Genomic DNA, 25044 nt, shown 5'->3' with positions numbered 1-25044 from the left:
GCACTACAAAGGGAATAGAGTGCCATTTGGGCACAGAGGCGGGGCTAAATCTCTTTAAGGCCTGTTATCTTCTTCACAAGTCTATTTGAAAGCTCTGAATGAGAGAACACAAAGTTCTGTGGTTGTTTTATCTGTGCATAGAAGTGGTGTGTGGGCGACGTGAGGAGCCAGACGGGGGAGTGTGATGCCCATCTTTGAGGCGACAGGATTGCTGCCTTTTTCTCCTTGTGAATCAGACAGCTGTTCTACAGCTGTGTGTGTTTGAGAGGCAGAGAAACCAACCAGTCAAGTCCCTAACCACCACGCTTCACACTGGCCCCTTTCTCTTCAACTCATCATGGCTGAGTTACTACGATGACAGATGAAACAGGAAACAGATTTCATATCCCACCAACAGATAGGAAAGAGGTGGGCGTTGCACAGAAGGTGAATACATAAGAATGTGCATCACTTTAAAGTGTGTTACGATAAATCAAACCATACACTCTCATTGTTTAGTGGTAATACAGTCTTGGGGGTCATGGAGTCTTGTGAGTGAAGATGTGGGAAAGGAAATGGACACCTGTCTCCTGGGCTATACCACCTCCAGGGCTTTTTGCTTCCTTTGTATTTTTGGTATGTTTTAAATTGCATGGTTGTGAATGTTACCGGGCCAGAGGCCACCCTGAAAAGGTGAACTTGTGAAACCATGCCTTAATTAAATAAATGTTTGAAAACCAGTCCTTTTGACTGCCTCTACTTCAGCACATCAGACTCATGTGATACTGCTTGTTGGCCGGGGACAGCCTGAGCTCCTCGTTGCAGATGATCTGATCTACAAATCACCTCACCATCAACTAGCTCTGGTCCTGGGCATTAAGTGGGGCTTGCTAAAACTGAGCTCAGTGTTAGCAAGCCGTAACAACACCCTGGACCAGAGCTAGGTGTCAAGGTGCTGATGGAGAGATTAGTGAACCTGCACATGGCCTAGCTAGGACTCTGGGTTTAAAGAAACGTTTAAGTCAAGCCCAACCTTGTCGACAACGAGGCGATAGTATTGTAATACTCTCTTTCACACACACAAAAACCAACAACCCCACCCCGTTAGACATTTTCCTCTCTCTGATGTGCTGCCACTACACATTAAGTTTTCACTGCAATAAAAACCTAGGGATATTACACTGCTGATGTTAGTATGTAGTTCTGTTGGTGGGAGGAGGATCTCAGTTTCTCTGACTCATTTCTCGAGTTAACAGATGACTGTGTGTGAGCTGTAGGGTTGAGGGGGCGGACAGCGAAGGTAAGACTGACCCAGATTCAGCCACCCGGCCCCCCACAGACCAACCTCGCCTCAGAGATCAGCTGATTTCTCAGATGGAGAGTTTGTTAAGTGGAGCTCAGCTCTCTCCTCAAGGTCTTACCAACATCCCCAACCCAGACTCCACAGAGACAGAGCAGAAGGACTTTCTCCAGAGTGGGAGATTGAGTGAACGAGTGGGAGGGAGGCTCCCATCCCCGACTCTTCACCAGAGAAAGAGCAGGACAACTTTGACTGTGTCTTTCTCCCACCCCTCACCACAGGATCTTACTCTGACTAACACCCAGTAAATAAGAGGCTTAGTTCGATGTTTTCCCATATGGGTGTTGGTTGTATTCTTATGGGAGTCTCCCTTCAACCCACTACATGACGACATTTAGTTCAGTTGTGTATTAGTAACTTAAAACAGTTGACAGATATGAATACAAAGGCTGAATGGGAGAGAAAAGTAAGAAGCCTCTTGGGCTATGATGACAAGAAATGGAAAACTGAATTAAATTCTTTGATTTATTTGGAACCCTCCTCCAAATGACATGTCCTTAATTTTTCATTTCACAAAATATTTACAAAAAAGATAGTTTTCCTTTTTTAAATTTTTATATTGGTCGACTGTTCTTGTAACAATGGTTCCTTTCAGGCGTTTTTGACCAATGGTTACGTCAGGCAGTCCAGTTTCTCTTTAGAAAAAGTCCATGAAAAAACCCTCAACCAGTACTTTCGCTCATCCTTTTTAAAACGGTTACCGATTATTTTCTCTTTTCTTTTTTTATATTCCAGAGTGCTTTATAAAACTCTTCCCCGCATGCTTACAGCCGCAAACTTGAAGCAGAGAGCTTGTGTGCTTGTTGAAAGGACGTGACATCACCCTGCAGGAAGTACATCATTAACGCATTGTCACAGTCACACCCCTGGATGCTTGAGCTGATTTGTTTTGTCAGTCCAGTCCAGCCCATATAGTGGCTCGGAGAGCCTCAGTCGTGTCTACCAGGCCAACTGGCTTTAAGACAAACATGAAACCTACTCATATGGGGTTATTACTCATATGTCATATGGCAATAACTCACGTGTCATGATTCGTATATTAATAACTAGAAAATAAAAGGAGTCAGTCTCTTAGTCTTTCAGACGGAAGAATTTAATCCGAGGGGAAGCCTGACAGCAGGAGGGAAGGGGTTTGGATCCACTTTCCAGTGAGATGGGCATAGAGAACAGGAACAGAGAAGATCTAAAATGGAGGAGGCTTACCCCTACATCCTGAACTAGGGTCAGTCTCTGCCATTTGACCCTATGATGTTTAAGGTTAGGATTGGGGAGGGGGGGGCGCGGATAAACTGATTGTAGACCTGTGTCTACGATCGAGGCAAATTCTACACAGAGCGAAATCCCAACACCCCCAAAGTGCATGGAGGGAGTCCCACACACACACACAGAGAAGAGAACCTGGAAGCATGAGTGTGTGTGTTCAAGCTGTACAGTACATTCCTGAACTCAGCAAGGAGAGGAGACAAAAGTGCTGCAACAAAACCAGAGCTTTAACAGTAATAAACCATCCTTCTCTTCACACATCCATCAGATACCCCATGTCCAACAGACAGAAAATAATAATTATAACAATATTATAAGGCTAATCGATCTCACTACGACAGGGAGGGAGATGTCGCTAAAACATTTTAGTTGAGCCGAACTGCTTCAGCGTCAACAGTTGCTGCACAAACACATATAATCATCATACAGTAATAACACTGTCTGTCTGACGAAGAAAACATAGAAAACTAATACACCAACCCTGCCCCCGAGTGTGGTGCGTGCGGAAATGCGTCTGAGCAGAGGATTGTCCGTATAACCTGTAGAAGTGTACTTCTGTGTGTGTAGCGGTATACATGTTCCGAATGTGTGTATGTCTGTAAGTGCATCTAATTGTGTGTGTGTGTGTTAAATAGTAGCGCAGTGCTAACCGGAGACCTATTTGCTTGTAGAAATGTGTGTGTTAACTGGTGACATAGTGCTTGGTGGAGGGCTGCCCATACAGCCCATAGAAGTCTGTGTGTCGGTGCGTCTGCTGTGCATCTATCCAGTCTCTGACAGCAAGCCCTTGCATGGCTGGAGCTCCAGAGGCTAGGCCGGGGGGGTGGGGATAGTCCTGGGCGCTTACCCAGGGAAAGGAGCCTGAACGTGGGTAGGGCGGGTGGCCGCGGTGCCCCGACACGGAGGGTACCCCGGAGCAGTAGCAGTTATCCATGGTACACACCAGGATCTTACGCCCACCATACTGGGGGAGCACAGACTGCTGGGAAGAATGGGAGGAGCTACTGCCGGCAGGGGGGAAGTGGGAGGGACCGAACACAGACCCTGAATGGTGATTGGTCAGAGAGCCGCTTCCACTTCCTGTTCCGCCACCTTCGCTCATGTGGGAGGGGCCACAGGGGCCCAGAGGCTGCTGATTCGAGGATTGGCCCTCTCCGGGGGCAGAGTTTGGGCCCTGGTAGGACTGCTTAGAGGAGGAAGATGAAGAGTCCTTGAACCCGGAAGCAGTGTTTTTCCCGGCGCTCCCGTTGCCTTCTGGGAACGCCGAGGAGTGTTTGCGTTTCTCCGCCCCCGAGCCGAGGCCGCTGGGAGACGCAGGGACGGACTGGAGGAATGAGGAGGGAGGGTTTAGGGGGGCTGGAGGGGGGTGAGAGAGGTAGAGGAGGAAAGAGAAGAGGGGATCAGAATTACCTTGATCCACTAAGACAAACCAGATAAGGCTGTGATGGTTCTGTAAAGATAACACTCTCAATCCTACCTTCCATTGTTTTCCGTAGGCTCTTCTCTCTCTTGGAGAGTTCTGACAGGAACAGCTTAGAGTTGAGACTTCCCACCTTGTAGGGAGGGAGTGCACCGCCCACGCACGCTTGAGACCTGCAACACACACAAATATGTATGTAACAAGCCTCGTATCTTAGCGCTCCATTAAAAGTATAGTTGCGGGACCGGAGTCTAGATGAGTGGTTAACACTCTTGCCTCCGGAACCATACGATTCCCCCTGGAGCGAGGATCCCAGTTCAATCCCTGAATGAGCCCTACGCATTTCTGCTGCTACGGCTCATATCCTGTAATAAAAACATACAAGGAGTCTGGAACTTCACCCGCCTCCCACAAACATACTGTACCTATAGTTGCAATGCGTGTAACAAGCATGACCATTATAACATGATTACAGTGGTAATGTTAAGCCTTGTGTAATCTTTTTGCATCTGTAATAACATGTTTGTAATGGTCCTGTCTCTCACCGCTCCATGAGGATCTTGACAGGCTTGGTGTTCTTCATGAAGCCCAGCTCCTCAGATTTGCCAAAGGCCGTGTGGACTGAGCTGAGCAGCTTCTGGGCCTCGTGTCTCTGTTCTCCCAAAGCTAGAACCTGGCCCGCGTTCTCCTGGCAGAACCTAGAACGGGCCCGCTCTAGAACCTCCAGCGTACGGGACAAGTCTTCTTCCAAGAAGTGCTGCATCCGCAGATACTGCACACGCACCTCCTCTTTCAGCTCACACACTCGGTCCTGTAGGAGTGAACACATACTGTTATACACACATCATTATCTTAGTTTAATAGGATCTCTATGGTTATATACTGAACTAAAATATAAAATGCAACATGTCAAGTGTTGGTCCCATGTTTCAAGAGCTTAAATAAAAGATCGCAGAAATTTTCCATACGCACTAAAAGCTTATTTTTCAAAAATGTGCACAAATTTGTTTACATCCCTGTTAGTGAACATTTCTCCCTTGCCAAGATACCCCACTTGCCATCCATTTGACAGGTGTGGCATACCAAGAAGCTGATTAAACGGCATGATCATTACACAAGTGCACCTTGTGCTGGGGACAATAAATGGCCACACATTTCTCAAGTTGAGGGAGTGTGCAATTGGCATGCTGACTGCAGGAATGTCCACCAGAGCTGTTGCCAGATAATTGAATGTTCATTTATCTACCATAAGCCGCCTCAATCATTTTATAGAGTTTGGCAGTACGTCCAAACGGCCTCACAACCGCAGACCACGTGAAACTACGCCAGCCCAGGACCTCCGCAGGTGAAGAAGCTGCCAGTCGAGGACTTGAGGCATCTTGTTTCTCAAACTAGACACTAAATGTACTTGTCTTCTTGCTCAGTTGTGCACCGGGGCCTCCCACTCTTTTTATACTGGATAGAGCCAGTTTGCGCTGTTTTCTGTTAAGGGAGTAGTACACAGCGTTGTACGAGATCTTCAGTTTCTTGGCAATTTCTCGCATGGAATAGCCATTATTTCTCAGAATAAGAATAGACTGACAAGTTTCAGAAGAAAGTTCTTTGATTCTAGCCATTTTGAGCCTGTAATCGATCCCTCAAATGCTGATGCTCCAGATACTCAACTAGTCTAAAGAAGGCCCGTTTTATTGCTTCTTTAAATCAGACCAACAGTTTTCAGCTGTGCTAACATAATTGCAAAAGGGTTGTCTAATTAGCCTTTTAAAATGATAAACGTGGATTAGCTAACAACGTGCCATTGGAAAACAGGAGTGATGGTTGCTGATAATGGGTCTCTGTATGCCTATGTTAATATTCCATTAAAAATCTGCAGTTTCCAGCTACAATAGTCATTTACAACATTAACAATGTCTACACTGTATTTCTGATCAATTTGATGTTATTTTAAATGGACAAAAAAATTAAATGTTATTTTCATTCAAAAACAAGGACATTTCTAAGTGACCCCAAACTTTTGAACGGTAGTGTATATACATACATACATACATACATACAGTACCAGTCAAAAGTTTTAGAACACCTACTCATTCAAGAGTTTTTATTTTTACTATTTTCTACATTGTAGAATAATAGTGAAGACATCAAAACTAGGAAATAACACATATGGAATCATGTAGTAACCAAAAAAGTGTTAAACAAATCAAAATATATTTTATATTTGAAATTCTTCAAAGTAACCACCCTTTGCCTCGATGTCAGCTTTGCACACTCCTGGCATTCTCTCAACCAGCTTCATGAGGAATGCTTTTCCAACAGTCTTCTTGAAGAGTGCTCACATATACGCTGAGCACTTGTTGGCTACTTTTTCTTCACTCTGCGGTCCAACTCATCCCAAACCATCTCAATTGGGTTGAGGTCGGGTGATTGTGGAGGCCAGGTCATCTGATGCAGCACTCCATCACTCTCCTTCTTGGTCAAATAGCCCTTACACAACCTGGAGGTGTGTTGGGTCATTGTCCTGTTGAAAAACAAATAGCCCCACTAAGCACAAACCAGATGGGATGGCGTATCGCTGCAGAATGCTGTGGTAGCCATGCTGGTTAAATGTGCCTTGAATTCTAAATAAACCACAGCGTCACCAGCAAAGCACCCCCACATCATCAAACCTCCTCCATGCTTCACGGTGGGAACCACACATGCGGAGATCATCCGTTCACCTACTCTGCGTCTCACAAAGACAGCAGTTAGAACCAAAAATCTCAAATTTGGAGTCAGACCAAAGGACAGATTTCCACCAGTCTAATGTCCATTGCTCGTGTTTCTTGGCCCAAGCATGTCTCTTCTTATTGGTGGCCGTTAATAGTGGTTTCTTTGCAGCAATTCGATCATGAAGGCCTGATACACACAGTCTCCTCTGAACAGTTGATGTTGAGATGTGTCTGTTACTTGATCTCTGTGAAACATTTATTTGGGCTGCAATTTCTGAGGCTGGTAACTCTAATGAACGTATCCTCTGCAGCAGAGGTAACTCTGGATCTTCTTTTCCTGTGGCGGTCCTCATGAGAGCCAGTTTCATCATAGAGCTTGATGGTTTTTGCGACTGCACTTGAAGAAACTTTCAAAGTTCTTGAAGTTTTCCGGATTGACTGACATTCATGTCTTAAAGTAATGATGGACTGTCGTTTCTCTTTGCTTATTTGAGCTGTTTTGCCATTATATGTCCTTGGTCTTTTACCAAATAGGGCTATCTTCTGTATACCACCCCTACCTTGTCACAACAACTGATTGGCTCAAATGCATTAAGGAAAGAAATTCCACAAATTAACTTTTAACAAAGGCACACCTGTTAATTGAAATGCATTCCAGGTGACTATCTCATGGAGCTGGTTGAGATCATGCCAAGCTGTTATCAAGGCAAAGGGTGACTACTTTAAAGAATCTCAAATGTATCTTGATTTGTTGAATACTTTTTTGGTTACTACAAGATTCCATATGTGTTATTTCATAGTTTTGATGTCTTCACTATTATTCCACAATGTAGAAAATAGGAAAAATAAAGAAAAACCCTGGCATGAGTAGGTGTGTCCAAAACTTTTGACTGGTACTCTGTGTGTATGTGTATGGATAGATGACAGATATATCATAGACATACATACACACACAGAGAGAGTTTGAGAAATCAGACGTACCTCCACCACACACTTGTCAGAGTCCAGTTTACAGAGCTGCTCATCGATGTCCTGAACTCTCTCCTCCACCCTCTCCTGCTGCCGCAATAGATTTTGCTGTGGGAAGGGGAGAAGGGGGAGAGAGAGAGCGAAAGTGGGAGAGAACGAGAAATGGTAAGTTCATAGTTTGGTTCCATAACTCTGAACAAATCAATATGATGAGTGAAGACAAACAAATCCAGCCCACTACCAAGCCTCCAGCAGGCTGAGCCAGCTAATTTAGGCTCCATCTAACAAACACGCCATCTAAGGGGAAGAAGGGAGGGGGCTGTCATGGCAACCAATAGATATTTTCTGGTTGCATGTGTGTGAGGTATGAAGGGATGAACTGGGGGGATAGCCAGATAAATTAAATTTAAAAAATAGTCAGTTAAGAACAAATTCTTATTTACAATGACAGCCTACCCCGGTCAAAACCAGATGACGCTGGGCCAATTGTGCACCGCCCTATGGGACTCCCAATCACAGCCGGATGTGATGCAGCCTGGATTTGAACCAGGTACTGCAGTGACGCCTCTTGCACTGAGATGCAGTGTCTTAGACCACTGCGCCACTCGGGAGCCCTTTGTTTAAACTTGGACACCTGTTTGCTGCGCAGCCTGCACGACTCGGGAGAGAGGGTGCGCACTGCAGCAGGGCGGGGGATGGGCAGGGGCTGGGAGTGTGTTGACATGGGAGGGAGAGAAAAAGTAGCCACTGACTCACGCTAGTTAAACAAACTTATAAATGCCATAGGTTATCTATCATCCCATTTGCCAGCAGTATACCACCCTGCATCCCACTGCTGGCTTGCCTCTGAAGATAAGTAGGGTTGGTCCCTGGATGGGAGACCAGATGCTGCTAGAAGTGGTGTTGGAGGGCAAGTAGGAGGCACATTTCTCTGGTCTAAAAAAAAAAAATCTGTCAATGCCCCCAAGGCAGTGATTGGGGACATTGCCCTGTGTAAGGTGCTGTCTTCCGGATGGAACGTTAAAATTGGTGTCCTGACTCTGTGGATCCCATGGCACTTATTGTAAGAGTAGGGGTGTTGACCCCGGTGTCCTGGTTAAATTCCAAATCTGGCCCTCATACCATCATGGCCATGTAATCATCCCCAGTTTCCAATTGTCTCATTCACCCTCCCCCCTCCGCTTCCCTGTAAGTATTCTCCAGTTTGTTGTTGTAAAAGAGAACGTGTTCAGTCAACTTACCTGGTCAAATAAGGGTTAAAAAAATATGGCAGTGGCTGTCTTTACTGTATCAAATTGATGTAAAGAAGCTAAGATTGCCAGACATTAGCTAGCTAGGCTAGTTGAGGATATTTTGCTGCGCTCCCTGTCCTTGTATACAACTCCATTCGGATTAAACGGACTACCTGTCGGTTACTCGTTGTAGCCTAATCCTCATTTAGCCAATTAAATTCTGTCATTTTAATTATATTTTGCACTGATTACGAGATCTCCCACGTCACGTTGCTCCACATGGAGCCTCCGACTGGTGCCAACAACAAGATACACGCATGAACCTATGTAGGCTACACAGTCTTTATATGGGACACACGTCAATAAATCTACGTACAAAAGTTTGTTGGTTTATTGAATTAAGAACTTCAAATGTCATGGTATATCCGTGTGTGGCAATGTCACAGATCATTTCAATTGAGACAAAGCCTTTTCATTGTTAAAATAGACCAATTATTTTAATTTTTTTGTATTCACAAGTATTCGAATATTAACGTCAGTTTGGATATTTGAATAACCGAGCACATCCCTAGGGTGGAGAGCAACTGGGGGGCAGAGAGAGATTTTCCTACTCTTCCTTTCTCCCGCTGCTCCTCACCTCTTCCTCAATACTCTTTCTGAGCCCCACAAACACACATTAGGCCCACTCATGATACCGTTGTCACAACACTGGTTATTCTGGGCTGGCATTAGCATGGCTACAACACACACGCTCAGATTGGCCAAACCAGAGTACCAGGCCAGCCGGCACAACTGACGCCAAACTAAGGCCAAAAACACAAGATAAGGAATTCCCAGACTTCCCAATCCCACATTGAGTTCTAGCCTTTACTCCCTAGGAACCTCTCTGGATCTGAAATGTATAATTTTGATTTGGGATTCAGCAGAGGAAACAAGACAGAAATTGGAACATTCCACTCCCTGGGGGAAAGGTTATAAGTAGCGCAATTCACTGCTCCTTTAGCATCTTCACACACACAGTAGAGGTCTGTGACCTGAATGCTAGGAGTTCTTCACAGGTCCAACAGACCCGAAATTCAAAAAGATCCGACCCGGGACTTGAGCAGGTCCGGGGTCCTAAATTCTGACTTGGGTCTGGTCCGATATAATTGCCATGGGTTTCTGGATACATCCTCTGTTAAGATAATGTGTGTGTGAGGTGATGAGAACTGTGCAAGCTTGTTATCTGTGTCAGTCAATTGCAACTCAAAACGTATAGTTTATGTCCAGCTGAAAGTGGTTGATTTAAATGTATGCTCACTCAGCTGAGCTTCACAAGTAATACCAAACGGATCTATTACCGGTGTGATCATATAGCCTAAAATAAAAAAAGGCCCGAACAACAATGCATTGTCAGGGCAATTCCAGCAAAGCCAATATGCAGTGATAATGTATTGGGCCTCTAACAAACCTCATTGATACAGTACTGTTTTTAATTGGTTAATGTTGTATAGACTTACGTTTAAGTCATGTTAAAAGAAAATATGAGCGGTAGATCTCAGCTTGCATTTAGACCCAAAAGGTTGGTTACCACTGTTCTAGAGTTTTCCCTGTTAACACTATCAACGTTTCCCTTTACTGTGGTAATTGTGATCGAATCAATGCAATATTAGCCACTTTCAATGCAACATACCGAAACAAACTAATCAAGAGATTTTGTTGTAGGCAGAACTAGGGTTGCACATTTTGGGGAATATTCAGGAGGTGGAAACTATCCGTGGGAATTAACGGGAATATATGCAAATTAATATTAATACCATTTAAATATGTATGTTTTTTGAATTGGATATATTTACCATATCATATGAGGACATGACAAGGTAAAAGGTTTGTTTCTAAGTAGACATTTGCAAATGATTAAATCCTTCCAAACTAAAAAAAAGATAGTTACGAATTGAACTTTAACTAAATGAGTTGACTCTTCACATGGGATGATTTCACTGAACAACAAAAGGGAATTTTGAATGATCCCAAAGATCCATCACATCTCCCAAAAACATTTTCAACAAACATCTGTAAAATGACAAAAGCTTTAGTTTCTAGACTGTCTTCCTCTCAGGCTTCCATGTCTTCTCCCTGGACCTCCTCAATGTCCACCTCTTGAACATCAGACTCTGAAGCCTCATCTTCACGGTCACTTTCCAACCTTGTTGAAGATGGCTGTTTGTCAGGCTCAAAAAGCCTCAAATTTGCCCGGATGGCCACCAATTTTTCAACCCTTGTATTGGTTAGCCTGTTGCGTGCTTTGGTGTGTGTGTTCCCAAACAAGGACCAGTTGCGCTCTGAGGCGGCCGATGTTGGTGGGATTTGGAGGATGATGGAGGCAACAGGGGAAAGAGCCTCAGATCCACAAAGTCCCTTCCACCAGGTGGCTGATGAGATATGTTGGCACGACTGCCATATTGCATCTCCATCGCAAAGCCCTTGCTTGGAAGTGTACTTCGCCAGACTGCCAAGAACCTTGCCCTCATACAGACAGGATGCTCTTGCCAGCATACTTGGGGTCCAACATGTATGCTGCGGCGTGTATGGGCTTTAGGCAGAAGTCTTCATGCTTTTTGATATATTTCAGAACTGCAGTTTCCTCTGCTTGGAGCAACAGTGAAGTGGGCAGGGCAGTACGGATTTCTTCTTTTATTTAACATCAGACAGGATGGCATTGTCTCCCTCAATCCATGCAATGACTACTGCTATAGGTTTCAGGAGTTTAAGGCTGCTTACTACTCTCTCCCAAAATACATCATCCAGGAGGATCCTCTTGATGGGTCTGTCCATATCGGCAGACTGTGATATGGCCATTTCTTGGAGACTCCTTCCCCTCCAGGAGACTGTCAAACATGATGACAACACCACCCCAACGGGTGTTGCCGGGCAGCTTCAATGTGGTGCTCTTATTCTTCTCACTTTGCTTGGTGAGGTAGATGGCTGCTATAGCTTGATGACCCTTCACATACCTAACCATTTCCTTGGCTCTCTTGTAGATCTTGTATCCATTGTTTTCAGTGCCATGATGTCCTTGAGGAGCAGATTCAATGCATGAGCAGCACAGCCAATGGGTGTGATGTGAGGGTAGGACTCCTCCACTTTCGACCAAGCAGCCATCATGTTCGCAGCATTGTCTGTCACCAGTGCAAATCTGGGCCTTATTTTTAACCAAATGTTGCAATTTGACTTGCGATTTAGAGCAAAACACTTGTGTTAACTGTTGGAATCATGGAAATAGAAAGTCTACTCTAATTATATAGTTAGAATTAGAGGTCGACCGATTATGATTTTTCAACACCGATACCGATTATTGGAGGACCAAAAAAAGCAGATACCGACTAATCGGACGATTTTTTTAATGTATTTGTAATAATGACAGTTACAACAATACTGAATGAACTCTTATTTTAACTTAATATAATACATCAATAAAATCAATTTAGCCTCAAATAAATAATGAAACATGTTCAATTTGGTTTAAATAATGCAAAAACAAAGTGTTGGAGAAGAAGGTAAAAGTGCAATATGTGCCATGTAAGAAAGCTAACGTTTAAGTTCCTTGCTCAGAACATATGAAAGCTGGTGGTTCCTTTTAACATGAGACTTCAATATTCCCAGGTAAGAAGTTTTAGGTTGTAGTTATTATTGGAATTATAGGACTATTTCTCTCTATACGATTTGTATTTCATATACCTTTGACTATTGGATGTTCTTATAGGCACTTTAGTATTGCCAGTGTAACAGTATAGCTCCCGTCCCTCTCCTCGCTCCTACCTGGGCTCGAACCAGGAACACAACGACAACAGCCACCCTCGAAGCAGCGTTACCAATGCAGAACAAGGGGAACAACTACTCCAAGTCTCAGAGCGAGTGACATTTGAAACGCTATTAGCGCACACCCCGCTAACTAGCTAGCCATTTCACATCGGTTACAACAGCCTAATCTCGGGAGTTGATAGGCTTGAAGTCAAAAACAGCTCAATGCTTGAAGCACAGCGACGAGCTGCTGGCAAAACCTGTTTGAATGAATGCTTACGAGCCTGCTGGTGCCTACCATCGCTCAGTCAGACTGCTCTATCAAATCATAGACTTAATTATAACATAATAAACACACAGAAATACGAGCCTTAGGTCATTAATATGGTCGAATCCGGAAACTATCATCTCGAAAACAAAACGTTTATTCTTTCAGTGAAATACGGAACAGTTCTGTATTTTATCTAACGGGTGGCATCCATAAGTCTAAATATTCCTGTTACATTACACAACCTTCAATGTTATGTCATAATTACATAAAATTCTGGCAAATTAGTTCGCAACGAGCCAGGCGGCCCAAACTGTTGCATATACCCTGACTCTGCGTGCAATGAACGCAAGAGAAGTGACAATTTCACCTGGTTAATATTGCCTGCTAACCTGGATTTCTTTTAGCTAAATATGCAGGTTTAAAAATATATACTTCTGTGTATTGATTTTAAGAAAGGCATTGATGTTTATGGTTAGGTACAGTCGTGCAAAGATTGTGCTTTTTTCGCAAATACGCTTTTGTTAAATCATCCCCCGTTTGGCGAGTTTGGCTGTCTTTGTTAGGAAGAAATAGTCTTCACACAGTTAGCAATGAGCTAGGCGGCCCAAACTGCTGCATATACGCTGACTCTGTTGCAAGAGAAGTGACACCATTTTTCCAAGTTAAAAGAAATTCATGTTAGCAGGCAATATTAACTAAATATGAAGGCTTAAAAATATACACTTGTGTATTTATTTTCAGAAAGGCATTGATGTTTATGGTTAGGTACACGTTGGAGCAACGACAGTCCTTTTTCGCGAATGCCACCGCATCGATTATATGCAACGCAGGACACGCTAGATAAACTAGTAATATCAACCATGTGTAGTTAACTAGTGATTATGATTGATTGATTTTTATAAGATAAGTTTAATGCTAGCTAGCAACTTACCTTGGCTTCTTACTGCATTCGCGTAACAGGCAGGCTCCTCGTGGAGTGCAATGTAAGGCAGGTGGTTAGAGCGTTGGACTAGTTAACCGTAAGGTTGCAAGATTGATACCCGAGCTGACAAGGTAAAAATCTGTCGTTCTGCCCCTGAACAAGGCAGTTAACCCACCGTTCCTAGGCCGTCATTGAAAATAAGAATGTGTTCTTAACTGACTTGCCTAGTTAAATAAAGGTGTAAAAAAAATATATATATACCGATTTCCGATTGTTATGAAAACTTGAAATCGGCCCTAATTAATCGGCCATTCCGATTAATCGGTCGACCTCTAGTTAGAATATAATAGTGGGCACTTTGAATACAGTGTTGTTTGACATGACAACGATGAAAATGCCAGCGAGGAGCTATTGTGATAGGGTAGGAACTAAAGTGTTGATAGGTGTTTCCTAGGGGACCCTATAAGCTTTGGCTACATTGTATGTTCTCTTAGCTACTTCATGTTCCTAACATTCTTACTTTGCGTTTACCTCTAATTTAGAAGATACTGTTGCGCAAACATGATGATTTAAGTCAACACCATCACTGGTATTATCAGGCTTTGTAGCTAATTACGCTTGCTCTTACTCAGTACATTTATTAGCTAGCTAGCGATTGGCGGCTAACAATCAGCAGCTAACAAGATTTAGGAACAACTTACTAAGAAAAGACAAACTAGCTGTTTGCAGATGTAAGAAACACAAGCTAATAGTGCAAATATAGAATGCTAGTAGGTTTATATTAAGAAGCAAAGTGGCAACTGCATCGTTGTCATCAACATTGTTCACCCACGACTGCATGGCCAGGCACGACTCCAACGCCATCATTAAGTTTGCAGACGACACAACAGTAGGCCTGATCACCGACAACGATGAGACAGCCTATAGGGAGGTCAGAGACCTGGCCGGGTGGTGCCAGAATAACAACCTATCCCTCAACGTAACCAAGACTAAGATGATTATGGACTACAGGAAAAGGAGCACCGAGCACGTCTCCATTCTCATCGATGGGGCTGTAGTGGAGCAGGTTGAGAGCTTCAAGTTCCTTGGTGTCCACATCAACAACAAACTATCATGGTCCAAACACATCAAGACAGTCGCAAAGAGGGTACGACAAAGCCTATTCCCCCTCAGGAAACGGAAAAGATTTGGCATGGGTCCTGAGATCCTCAAAAGGTTCTACAGCTGCAACGTCGAGAGCATCCTGACCGGTTGCATCACTGCCTGGTACGGCAATTGCTCGGCCTCCGACCGCAAGGCACTACAGAGGGTAGTGCGTACGGCCCAGTACATCACTGGGGCCAAGCTGCCTGCCATCCAAGACCTCTATACCAGGCGTTGTCAGAGGAAGGACCTAAGAATTGTCAAAGACCCCAGCCACCCCAGTCATAGACTGTTCTCTCTACTACCGCATGGCAAGTGGTACCGGAGTGCCAAGTCTAGGACAAAAAGGCTTCTCAACAGTTTTTACCCCCAAGCCATAAGACTCCTGAACAGGTAACCAAATGGTTACCCGGACTATTTGCATTAACTATTTGCAAAAACTAACTAGCAGAAATTGTTAACAAGTTAGAAATGATTTAAACACACATTGCAGTAGACTACTATTTACTTGTTAACAAAAAATCATGCATGTCATATAAAATATATTTTCCCCACCCAGTACTGTAATCAAAATTTACCAGAAAGCATGTAGTCCTTGGCTCAGACAGTGTAGTAGTGTGGGCTCAATAGCATCTCAGTGTGCAAGATGTTGAGAATCATGTACATGTGATGGAAGAGTGCACTGTGCATGCAGAGGGTTTGGGGTAGTTTAACCAAAATATGCCATAAGACCTAGAATTGCGTTGTGTATCCCACAAAAAAAGGTTCCCTGTTATAAGCCAACTTTTTTTAATGAATTTAAGCAAAATTCCCCAAATCCCCGGGCTTAACTTCCCACTGAAAATTTCCGGAAATTTACCGTTAAGTTTCAGACCCTTTGCAACCCTAGGCAGAATGCATTGGAGTAGGATTCTATTGCATTGACACGCACTACTCAGCCCGTACTCTACAAAGACTTGCGTGGCATAAACAAGCAGAGCTGCAGGAGGCCTATATGTAAATAGACCATTGTCATATATGGCTCTGTGCCATGTACTTTGAACTGGACTGTGCTTACAGCATGAGCTTGTTTTGAGATCAAAGCGAGAGCTGCATGTAGCCATGTGTCCACATTTTGTTCATATCCTTTGCTAGTTAGTGAGGTATTAGCCCAGTTATAAATAATTTGTAGTCACCAATAGGTAAAGGGAAATGGGAATACCTAGTCAGTTGTACAACTGAAAGCATAACTTAAATGTGTCTTCCGCATCTTACCCAAGGGGAGTGATTTCTTCCTACAAGAGCTTTTTGAAAAAGCGAGTCAGGTAAAGAGCTTCTTTATTTTGCCTTAAAAGGGGCAGTATCATATTTTGAGACAGGCTTGAATAAGCTAAGTAGCCAATAGACAGAGGGTAACATAATTTGTTTGATTCTCTGTAATAAATGGTACAGGAATAATAATGCATTTATTCTGAATTATTATTGCATGAAACAATTAAAGTCACCTCCTTGTCTGAAGGACAAGTGGTTAAACAGGTTAATGTAAAGCCCTGCACGTTTTTTCCAAAAGTCTCATGGAATGTAGGCCTACATTGAACACCACACATTGGCTGCTACTGTATGCTGAATGACAGAACAGCTATTTCCATGTTAAAATGTTATGGGATGTATTTTCTCCATTGTTTTTGATGGTAGGCCACTCTGGTAGACCTACATTATGATCAAATTGCCACTGTTAAAATTAACTTAGTGGGTACAGCCTCAGTGTTCACAGTAAACGCGCACTGGAAGTTGCACATCACTTTAACGTTCAAATTTGTGCTCAGCAGACCTGAAATATGCTCAGTGCTTGTGCACTGCTTATAACCAACATTGAAGGAGTGTTTGCAGAGGGGCGTGGTTTATATAGCTACTCTACTGGTGCCTAAATTAGACGGTAGGGTGTCAAATATAATAAAACGTTTACCCAATTAATCAATGGAAAGGACATACGTTTCCCCTTTCATCTGTGTCTGGTGTTAGGTAGTTACTGGCTAGCTAGGTCTTCAGCGAGCATGGAACAAAAGGATCGTTCAAAACTGACGCAGTTGTCAAGTCAAAACATCCGTCAGTGCTGCTGTGAACCGCATCACAACAGACATGACAAACGGGAGATGTATATAACAACATATAGATATAATTGATGCAATTTCAATGTTCTTTGAGTTGCTTTGTTGATCACCAAATTTGCTTGAGATGATTTGACTCCAACACCGCGTCCAAGTTGCTTGACATAAGCGTTTCAAAGAGCTGTTAGTCAAGGCTCATGGATATAAGCTCCCTGACCACAAGACTGTTTTCTCAAACTTCCTGGTAGTTAGCCATGTGAGGAAAAAGTAATTTTCAGAATGACTGTGCATAAAAATATGCAACATGTGTTTTGTTTAATTCTGTTAAGTAATTTTCTTTGACCAGATTATGTTCCAACTAATGTTGTGTTTGCCGCAATATAATAGAATTACCGGTAGCCCAATAGCTACTCGCACTCAAACCATGAAAAGGAAAAACCAACGAGGGCGAGATGCTAAACTTAATGCCACAATATAATAACCTGTTCGTACTTTCCCTATAAACAATGTCTTTTGATATTACCCTAATAAAATGTTTGGTATGGCTATTATTAGGTTTAGCTACTGCAGCTCTATAAAGGCATGAAGAATGTTTTAGGCCTAACAGAGTTACTCCTATAATCTAACAATATAATGAATTTTCTGATTGAAAATCTTTCTCTCGGTCTCTTTAGGGCTAGCCTAAGCCTCTCTTTCTTTATATAACTTAGGTAATATTAATATCATACAGTGGACACCTAAGCCTAAAGGCCGATGAAATGTCCTGATGCATTTTGTGCTCAAATCTCTGACAGCTGAACCGTAAAGGTGGACAATTATTGTTTAGGAAAGTAAAAACCAATAAAACAGGCTATAAAGTTTTGAATATGCTACAGATCTAAAAGAAATATATCTGTTATAGGCAGTTTAAGGACACTTAACTGTGGATAATTTGGCCAATAATCGCTTGTTTATTGATGGCGCTGGCAATGCCCAGTTGGTTTCCTTCGCTCGATCTTTCTACTCCCGGATCTGAACGGGCCTCTTGGTTCGGGACCAGCACGGGTCTGTTTTTCCATGGGCCTTTTTGCGGAATGGGTCTGACTATACACACGTCCAATTGGAACAGGTCTCCGTCTCATTCAACATCTTCTCCACGAGGACTCCCAGTAGGGGAGGCTGCAGGGCATCTCTACCCCCGTCACGACCACCTCCACCAGACACACTTAAGCGTCAGTGCATTAGCCCCGGGTTCCCGAAGTCACTCATCACATATGGAGATGGTAGTCACAGCAACAATCAGAGGATAGGAATTCACACTGTAGGTTGTTAACCAAAACATAAATGTCCTCCTAACCATTCCAATGTGGCTGTTCCCAAAAACACACCCATCCACCTACACACAGAGTACTAACATACTATTGAGTCAGACACCAGAAGTAGTCGCCAATATGAGTCAGGAGAAAAGCCTGTATGACTCTGACTAGCCCCTATCTGATATCCCAAATCTGGGGATAGTTTGTCGTTTTTAAACCAACCACAGCTTTCCTTACTAGAAACCAGGAAATAAAGAGATTCACAAAAAACTAAAAAGAAGCCATAAACAACCATTCGTCATCCTTTTCTACCAAAGAATGGAGTGAAGAATCTCACTTCACCACCCCCCCCCTCTCCCCATACCACCCCCTTCTCCCGGACTGCGGACCCAGGCGAGGATGCACCTGTGCTGAGGAGATAAGGCTGGCTGAAACCCCTCATTGTTCCACCCCTCCAACACATTGTTTGTCACTCTCAGCAGATGAGAGTGGGGGTTGGAATGGATCAAAATAGAAAAATGCATTCACCCAAGTATAGACTCACATCACACAAACACACCAGGTTTTCCCGTTAGCCGGTAATAGCCGGCTTTTGGCCGATTAAAAAAAAGAAAGACGATAAATTACCAGCGGCCAATTGTCCGGGACAAGAGAAAAATGCGAAATAATGCATTTTAGCCTGTTCATTGATTGAAATACCAGTCGACGCCGCTTCAACGTGTCACACAACACTTTGAAATGAGCTGCAGGGGAGTATGCATTTTGAAAACAAATATTTAAATTGTCTGAAACCTGAACATTTTACTACATATTATGAGGCATGTCTTACCTTGCTTCAAAAGTAGCCTAGCCAATGCATATGGGTCCAGTAAATTTCTTAAAATGTCCAGAAAATTGAAATGCTGCCGATCCAATGTGAGCTGCCACATTTTCCTAACGGAAGCCCTGACACACACACACACACACACAATATTTTCCCCAATTTCAGCAGCTTTGTCCTTAACTAAAAGAAAGGGTGTAAGAGACATAATAGATCTTAATCGTACCCGTATATCGTTGCGTCGTAGCTCAACGTCGGTGACCCCGTGTCCGTGACTGGGATGACATCGCGTGAAGCAGCAGTACTGACACACGGCAGTCTGTTCTGCCTCACAGTGGTAAAGTCTGTACTCGTCGTGCTGCGGACAAGTCCAGGCCTTGACCGCCTCAGCCTCCACCAGCAGGTGTCCCAGGGCGGAGCAGGGCTGCTGCAGGTGTGTCTGGACGTGGCTCTGACAACAGGGGGCGCTACATCGTAGGCACACCTTGACGGCCGGGAGCGGTGGCCCACGGCGGCACAGAATACACTGCAGCACCGGCGAGGCCGCCTTCTCTACAGACAGCGCGTTAAACTTGTCCACGATGTTGGACAGCTTGTGGTTCTTCTCCAGAGCGGGCTTCTGACTGTAGGCGTGGTTGCACTCAGGGCAGCGGACCAGTGAGGAGTCTTTAGCCCAGGCCTCTGAGATGCAGCCCCGGCAGAAGTTGTGCTTGCAGGGAAGCTGGATGGGCTCGGAGAAGACGTGCAGGCAGATGGGGCAGATCAGCTCCTCTTCGAAACAGTTCCTCCACGTCTCGGACAGGTCGGAGGTCGCCGTGTTGGAGGCCATGTTGGGAGTGGCGGACATAGACACGCGACAACGACAAGCTTCTCACATGAAAAAATAACAATCCTATGGCTCTATAGCCATATACTGAGCCCCTTGACTATAGTGCAAATGTCTTGAGGACTGTATAATGAAATGCTCTAGTCCAATATGTTAGTCCTTGAGGGATAATTGTCTATTGTGCAAGCGCCAAAAACGTAGCAATGAAAGGTTATTTTTAATCTCTAGCACCGTCAACCAGTTTAGCCCAACCGACTGATGACACTGTCAGTGAGTCTTGTGAATGTCCTCAGCTCTCTGCTATTGCTTTAAATCCTGGCAGCAGTGCACATCCTGTAGGGCAGAGCAGGTAGGCAGATTCCACAGCGACAGGCGCAGTCAGAAAAGGCCTCCGGGCAGCGATGACAACACCTCGGTGATTACAACACACAGTCCGGGCTGACGTTATGCATATTACCGTAAAGGTGTAGCAAGCCCTTCCCGTTTATCTTAAATCACACGAGTTAGGGAAGAAACGTCTGACTTTGTGCGTAATATATGCCTATTTCTGGCACCTCAATTGTTCGTATTTCCAGCTAGCTACACGTATATGCTACGGTATGATAGCAATGAAGGCACAGAGATCTACCAAGCAATACGGTTCAGACATTACACTGAATCGGTCTAAATTAGGGCCGTTTAGATGGTTACATCACCGCCAAGCTTGAATTGATTTCTATACAGCTGATGAAAGACTTCAACGCTCACCCATTACTCTCCCCTTCTGCGTAGGTCTTACTTTAGCTTGACGACTTAGCATCGACTTCCTCGTCGGTTTATGTTTGTTTGTTCCTCAATCGATTGAAGTCCAGAAATGAACATAAGGAAAATATTACGTTGCCGAATGTATTCCTATACCCACACCCTGAATAAAGCGATTTGTAAATCGATCAAGCTTGCCCAAGGTTAATAAAACGCCGATGTTCCAATAAAGAGAATATTAATTATGTTCTTTTGTCCTCCAAAAATGCACAGACTATTTTAGGTGCATTCACAATTAATATGATTATGCTCGTGACAGCCCTTTCTAAGTAGGATCTAACAAAAAAATATTATTCGGATTTGCAAATCAGATACATATGACAAGTGTCCTTCAATAAACATTGTATCACGTTGCGACGCACTTTGATCCTCACGATAGCGACAAAATAACAGCCTATTTGTTTGATGTGTAATGTCGTCAGCAATGAAGCCTCCACGGGCAACGATCGCATATCTGCACACAAGGCCTCGACGTTTCTCACCAAATACTCTTTCCTCTCGGCTATGTTGGCCTTTAAAGACTTGATCAAAAATATCATACAAATACTTCGTTAGATGGCTATGTACTGCATAGTTTATGGTTTAATAGCCGACTCCAGTTCATACGCACAAAACAAAGGGTTTTTAGAATACACTGGAATGTTGGCTGCTGTGGCGAGCATTCAGATCAGAAACACAGACTATCAAAACGTCTCCAGACCCAAAATGTCCTGGCTTCATTCCTTTGGTTTAATCAGAGACGGATCATGACTATTATCAACTCACATTTCGAAAAAAACAACAACTCTCCGCTTACTTCGTAAGCTTAATTAAATCGTTTCAATTATCTGAGACGTCACATCACTATGTTCTGCCGATGCACAACGCATAAATAAGGCTACGCAAGAATATTTACGACTACCACAGATTTAACATTTACATCCAATATTCTATCTAATGTATATAAAATATATATATATAACACCCTTCTAATCTTAACTTAAAGAGGACGTCGCTATTCTGGCCTTATTCAAATGTAGCTGTCATCAGCCATCTTGCACTCCTCATTTAAAAAAGCAAGAAAGAATCCATACAGGGCCTTGGTTATTCACAAAACTCGTTTGGTTTGCTGATCACACCGAAACAAAAAGAATCCGTCGCGTTCAAACACGCCTCGCCAGTTCTTTCAGATCCAGCGGTGTATATGTGGCCATTTTCGAGGCCTTCTGTCGCGTTGTTGTTTATAGCCGAGTCCACGGCAAATTGTCTTGATCATACAAATCCAATCTGTATCTGAATTATAATTTGTGACCCTCGTTTTTAAATCGCTCTCTCCTTCTTTCTAGGGGAGCGTCGGGGAGAAGAGGAATGCTGGCTAGCTAGACTAGTCGTTCAATCGGGCTAAACATCGGCTCCCCCTCCTTCCGGCTGGTCCCGTTCCTCCTCCACCATCACGTGACCTGTCACACAACCGATGTGTGTCACGTTAACGGAAAGAGTTGGGGAGAAGAAAAAAGGGGCGCGGGAGAGAGACTGGCTTTTAAAAGGCTGAATATTTGGTGCATTGTTCACGTCCATCAAACCAAATGCTTAACTTTACCTTGACTTGGAAAAGTTCCAGTGTTGGATAGCCATAGCAAGCATCCCTCTACTTTTTTGAGCCGGGTGTTTGAGTAGGCTAAACTAGGTACCTGTATTTGCTAGCTAAGTGAAAGAGAAAGTAAAAATATATAGCAAGCTCTCTCTCACTTGCTTCTCCTTAATTTATGAAGAAATTAAATTTGTTCAAAACTGTTCAACTATTGTATTTCTTGCTCTTTGAGTCAACTACTCACCACATTTTATGTACTGCAGTGCTAGCTGTAGCTTATGCTTTCAGTACTAGATCCATTCTCTGATCCTTTGATTGGGTGGACAACATGTCAGTTCATGCTGCAAGAGCTCTGATCGGTTGGAGAATGACCTCTGGAAGTTGTCATAATTACTGTATAAGTCTATGGAAGGGGGTGAGAACCATGAGCCTCCTAGGTTTTGTATTGAAGTCAATATACCTAGAAGAGGATAGAAGCTACCCTAGTGCTCCTGAGACTACTGTAGACCTTCATTGCAAAACAGTGTGTTTTAATCAATTATTTGGAATATACACTATATTTACAAAAGTATATGGACAACCCTTCAAATTAGTGGATTCGGCTATTTTAGCCACACCCGTTGCTGAAAGGTGTATAAAATCGAGCACACAGCCATGCAATCTTCATAGACAAACATTAGCAGTAGAGTTGCCTTACAGGCGAGATCAGTGACATTCAATGTGACACCACCGTCATAGGATGCCACCTTTCCAACAAGTCTGTTCCTCACATTTCTTCTCTGCTAGAGCTGCCCCTGTCAACTGTAAGTGCTGTTATTATGAAGTGGAAACATCTAGGAGCCACTGAGTGCTGGAGCGCGTAGCGCGTATAATCGTCTGTCCTCGGTTGCAACACTCACTTCTGCCTCTGTGAGCAACTTCAGCATAAAAACTGTTCGTCGGGAGCTTCGTGTAATGGGTTTCCATGGCCGAGCAGCCACACACAAGCCTAAGATTACCATGCGCAATGCCAAGCATCGGCTGGACTTGTGTAAACCTCGCCACCATTGGAAACGCGTTCTCTGGAGTGAAAAATCACACTTCACCATATGGAAGTCCGACGGACGAATCTGGGTTTGGCGGATGCCAAGAGAACACTACCTGCCCGAATGCATAGTGCCAACTGTAAAGTTCGGTGGAGGAGGAATAATGGTCTGGGGCTGTTTTTCATGGTTCGGGCTAGGCCCCATAGATCCAGTGAAGGGAAATCTTAACGCTACAGCATACAATGACATGTTAGACGATTTTGTTCTTCAACTTTGTGGCAACAGTTTGGGGAAGGCCCTTTCCTGTTTCAGCATGACTATGCCCCCGTGCACAAAGCAAGGTCCATACAGAAATGCTTTGTCGAAATTGGTGCGAAAGAACTTGACTGGTCTGCACAGAGCCCTGACCTCAACCCCATCGAACACCTTTGGGATGAATTGGAACACCGACTGTGAGCCAGGCCTGATTGCCCAACATAAGTGCCCAACCTCACTAATGCTCTTGTGACTGAATGGAAGCAAGTCCCTGCAGCAATGTTCCAACATCTAGTGGAAAGCCTTCCAGAAGAGTGGAGGCTGTTATAGCAGCAAAGGGGGACCAACTCCATATTAATGTCCCTGATTTTGGAATGAGAGGTTCGACGAGCAGTTGTCCACATACTTTTGGTCATGTAGTGTATTTAGTATAGTTTTATCTAAAAAGGATAACTTTTTTTTAATGTTAAAGGTTTTTTTATTTTATGAAATTCACTGAGGAGGACGGTCCTCGCCTTCCTCCTCTGAGGAGCTTCCACTGATATTGAAATAAATATTAAGAAAAAGAGGCATATAGGAAGATTTTTTTTTTGCTGATACTCATAATGTTCCTCTCAGAGGAGGCTGGTGGGATGAGCTATAGGAGGACGGGCTCATTGTAATGGCTGGAATGGAATAGGTGGAACGGGGTCAAACGTGGTTTCCATATGTTTGATCTGTTTGATACGGTTTCATGGATTCCATTCCAGCCATTACATTGAGCCCATCAATCAAATGTATTTATAAAGTCCTTTTTACAGCAGCAGATGTCACAAAGTGCTGTACAGAAAGCCAGCCTAAAACCCCAAACAGCAAGCAATGCAAATGTAGAAGCACGGTGGCTAGGAAAAACTCCCTAGAAAGGCAGGAACCTAGGAAGAAACCTAGAGAGGAACCAGGCTCTGAGGGGTGGCCAGTCTTCTGGCTGTGCCGGGTGGAGATTATAACAGAACATGGCCAAGATGTTCAAACGTTCATAGATGACCTGCAGGGTCAGATAATGATAATTACAGTGGTTGTAGCGGGTGCAAAAGGTCAGCACCTAAGGAGTAAATATCAGTTAACTTTTCATAGCTGATCATTCAGTTAGAGACAGCAGGTACGGTAGAGAGAGGGTCCAAAACAGCAGGTCTGGCACAAGGTAGCACGTCCAGTGAACAGGTCAGGGTTCCATAGCTGCAGGCAGAACAGTTGAAACTGGAGCAGCAGCATGACCAGGTGGAGTGGGGACAGCAAGGAGTCATCAGGCCAGGTAGTCCTGAGGCATGGTCCTAGGGCT

General features: G+C 43.8%; 1 protein-coding gene across 1 annotated transcript; it reads right to left on the bottom strand.

Moving 5' to 3' along the window:
• Positions 1-1786: 1786 nt before the first annotated feature.
• Positions 1787-22262, bottom strand: LOC120030024 (probable E3 ubiquitin-protein ligase TRIM8). Its single transcript, XM_038975342.1, has 5 exons — positions 19476-22262; positions 7712-7807; positions 4568-4833; positions 4080-4195; positions 1787-3958 (listed from the first exon to the last, which is right to left on the bottom strand). The coding sequence occupies exons 1-5, from the start codon at positions 20094-20096 to the stop codon at positions 3285-3287; spliced, it is 1773 nt and encodes a 590-aa protein (XP_038831270.1). The 5' UTR covers positions 20097-22262; the 3' UTR covers positions 1787-3284.
• Between the last annotated feature and the right edge of the window lie 2782 nt (positions 22263-25044).

This window comes from Salvelinus namaycush, chromosome 35 (genome assembly GCF_016432855.1).
Source record: "Salvelinus namaycush isolate Seneca chromosome 35, SaNama_1.0, whole genome shotgun sequence".
Classification (NCBI taxonomy): domain Eukaryota; kingdom Metazoa; phylum Chordata; class Actinopteri; order Salmoniformes; family Salmonidae; genus Salvelinus; species Salvelinus namaycush.
Note: the sequence above shows the minus strand (reverse complement) of the source record. Positions and strands in the feature narration are given on the sequence as shown.

Bases quoted from the DNA above. Each gene is read 5' to 3' on its own strand.
- LOC120030024 (XM_038975342.1), bottom strand. From the start codon at position 20,096: ATGTCCGCCACTCCCAACATGGCCTCCAACACGGCGACCTCCGACCTG. The intron at 4,196-4,567 runs GTGAGAGACAGG...TGTGTGTTGCAG, and splicing joins GTCAAGATCCTCATGGAGCG to GTCTCAAGCGTGCGTGGGCG. The intron at 3,959-4,079 runs GTAGGATTGAGA...ACCCCCCTCCAG, and splicing joins CCTACGGAAAACAATGGAAG to CCCCCCTAAACCCTCCCTCC.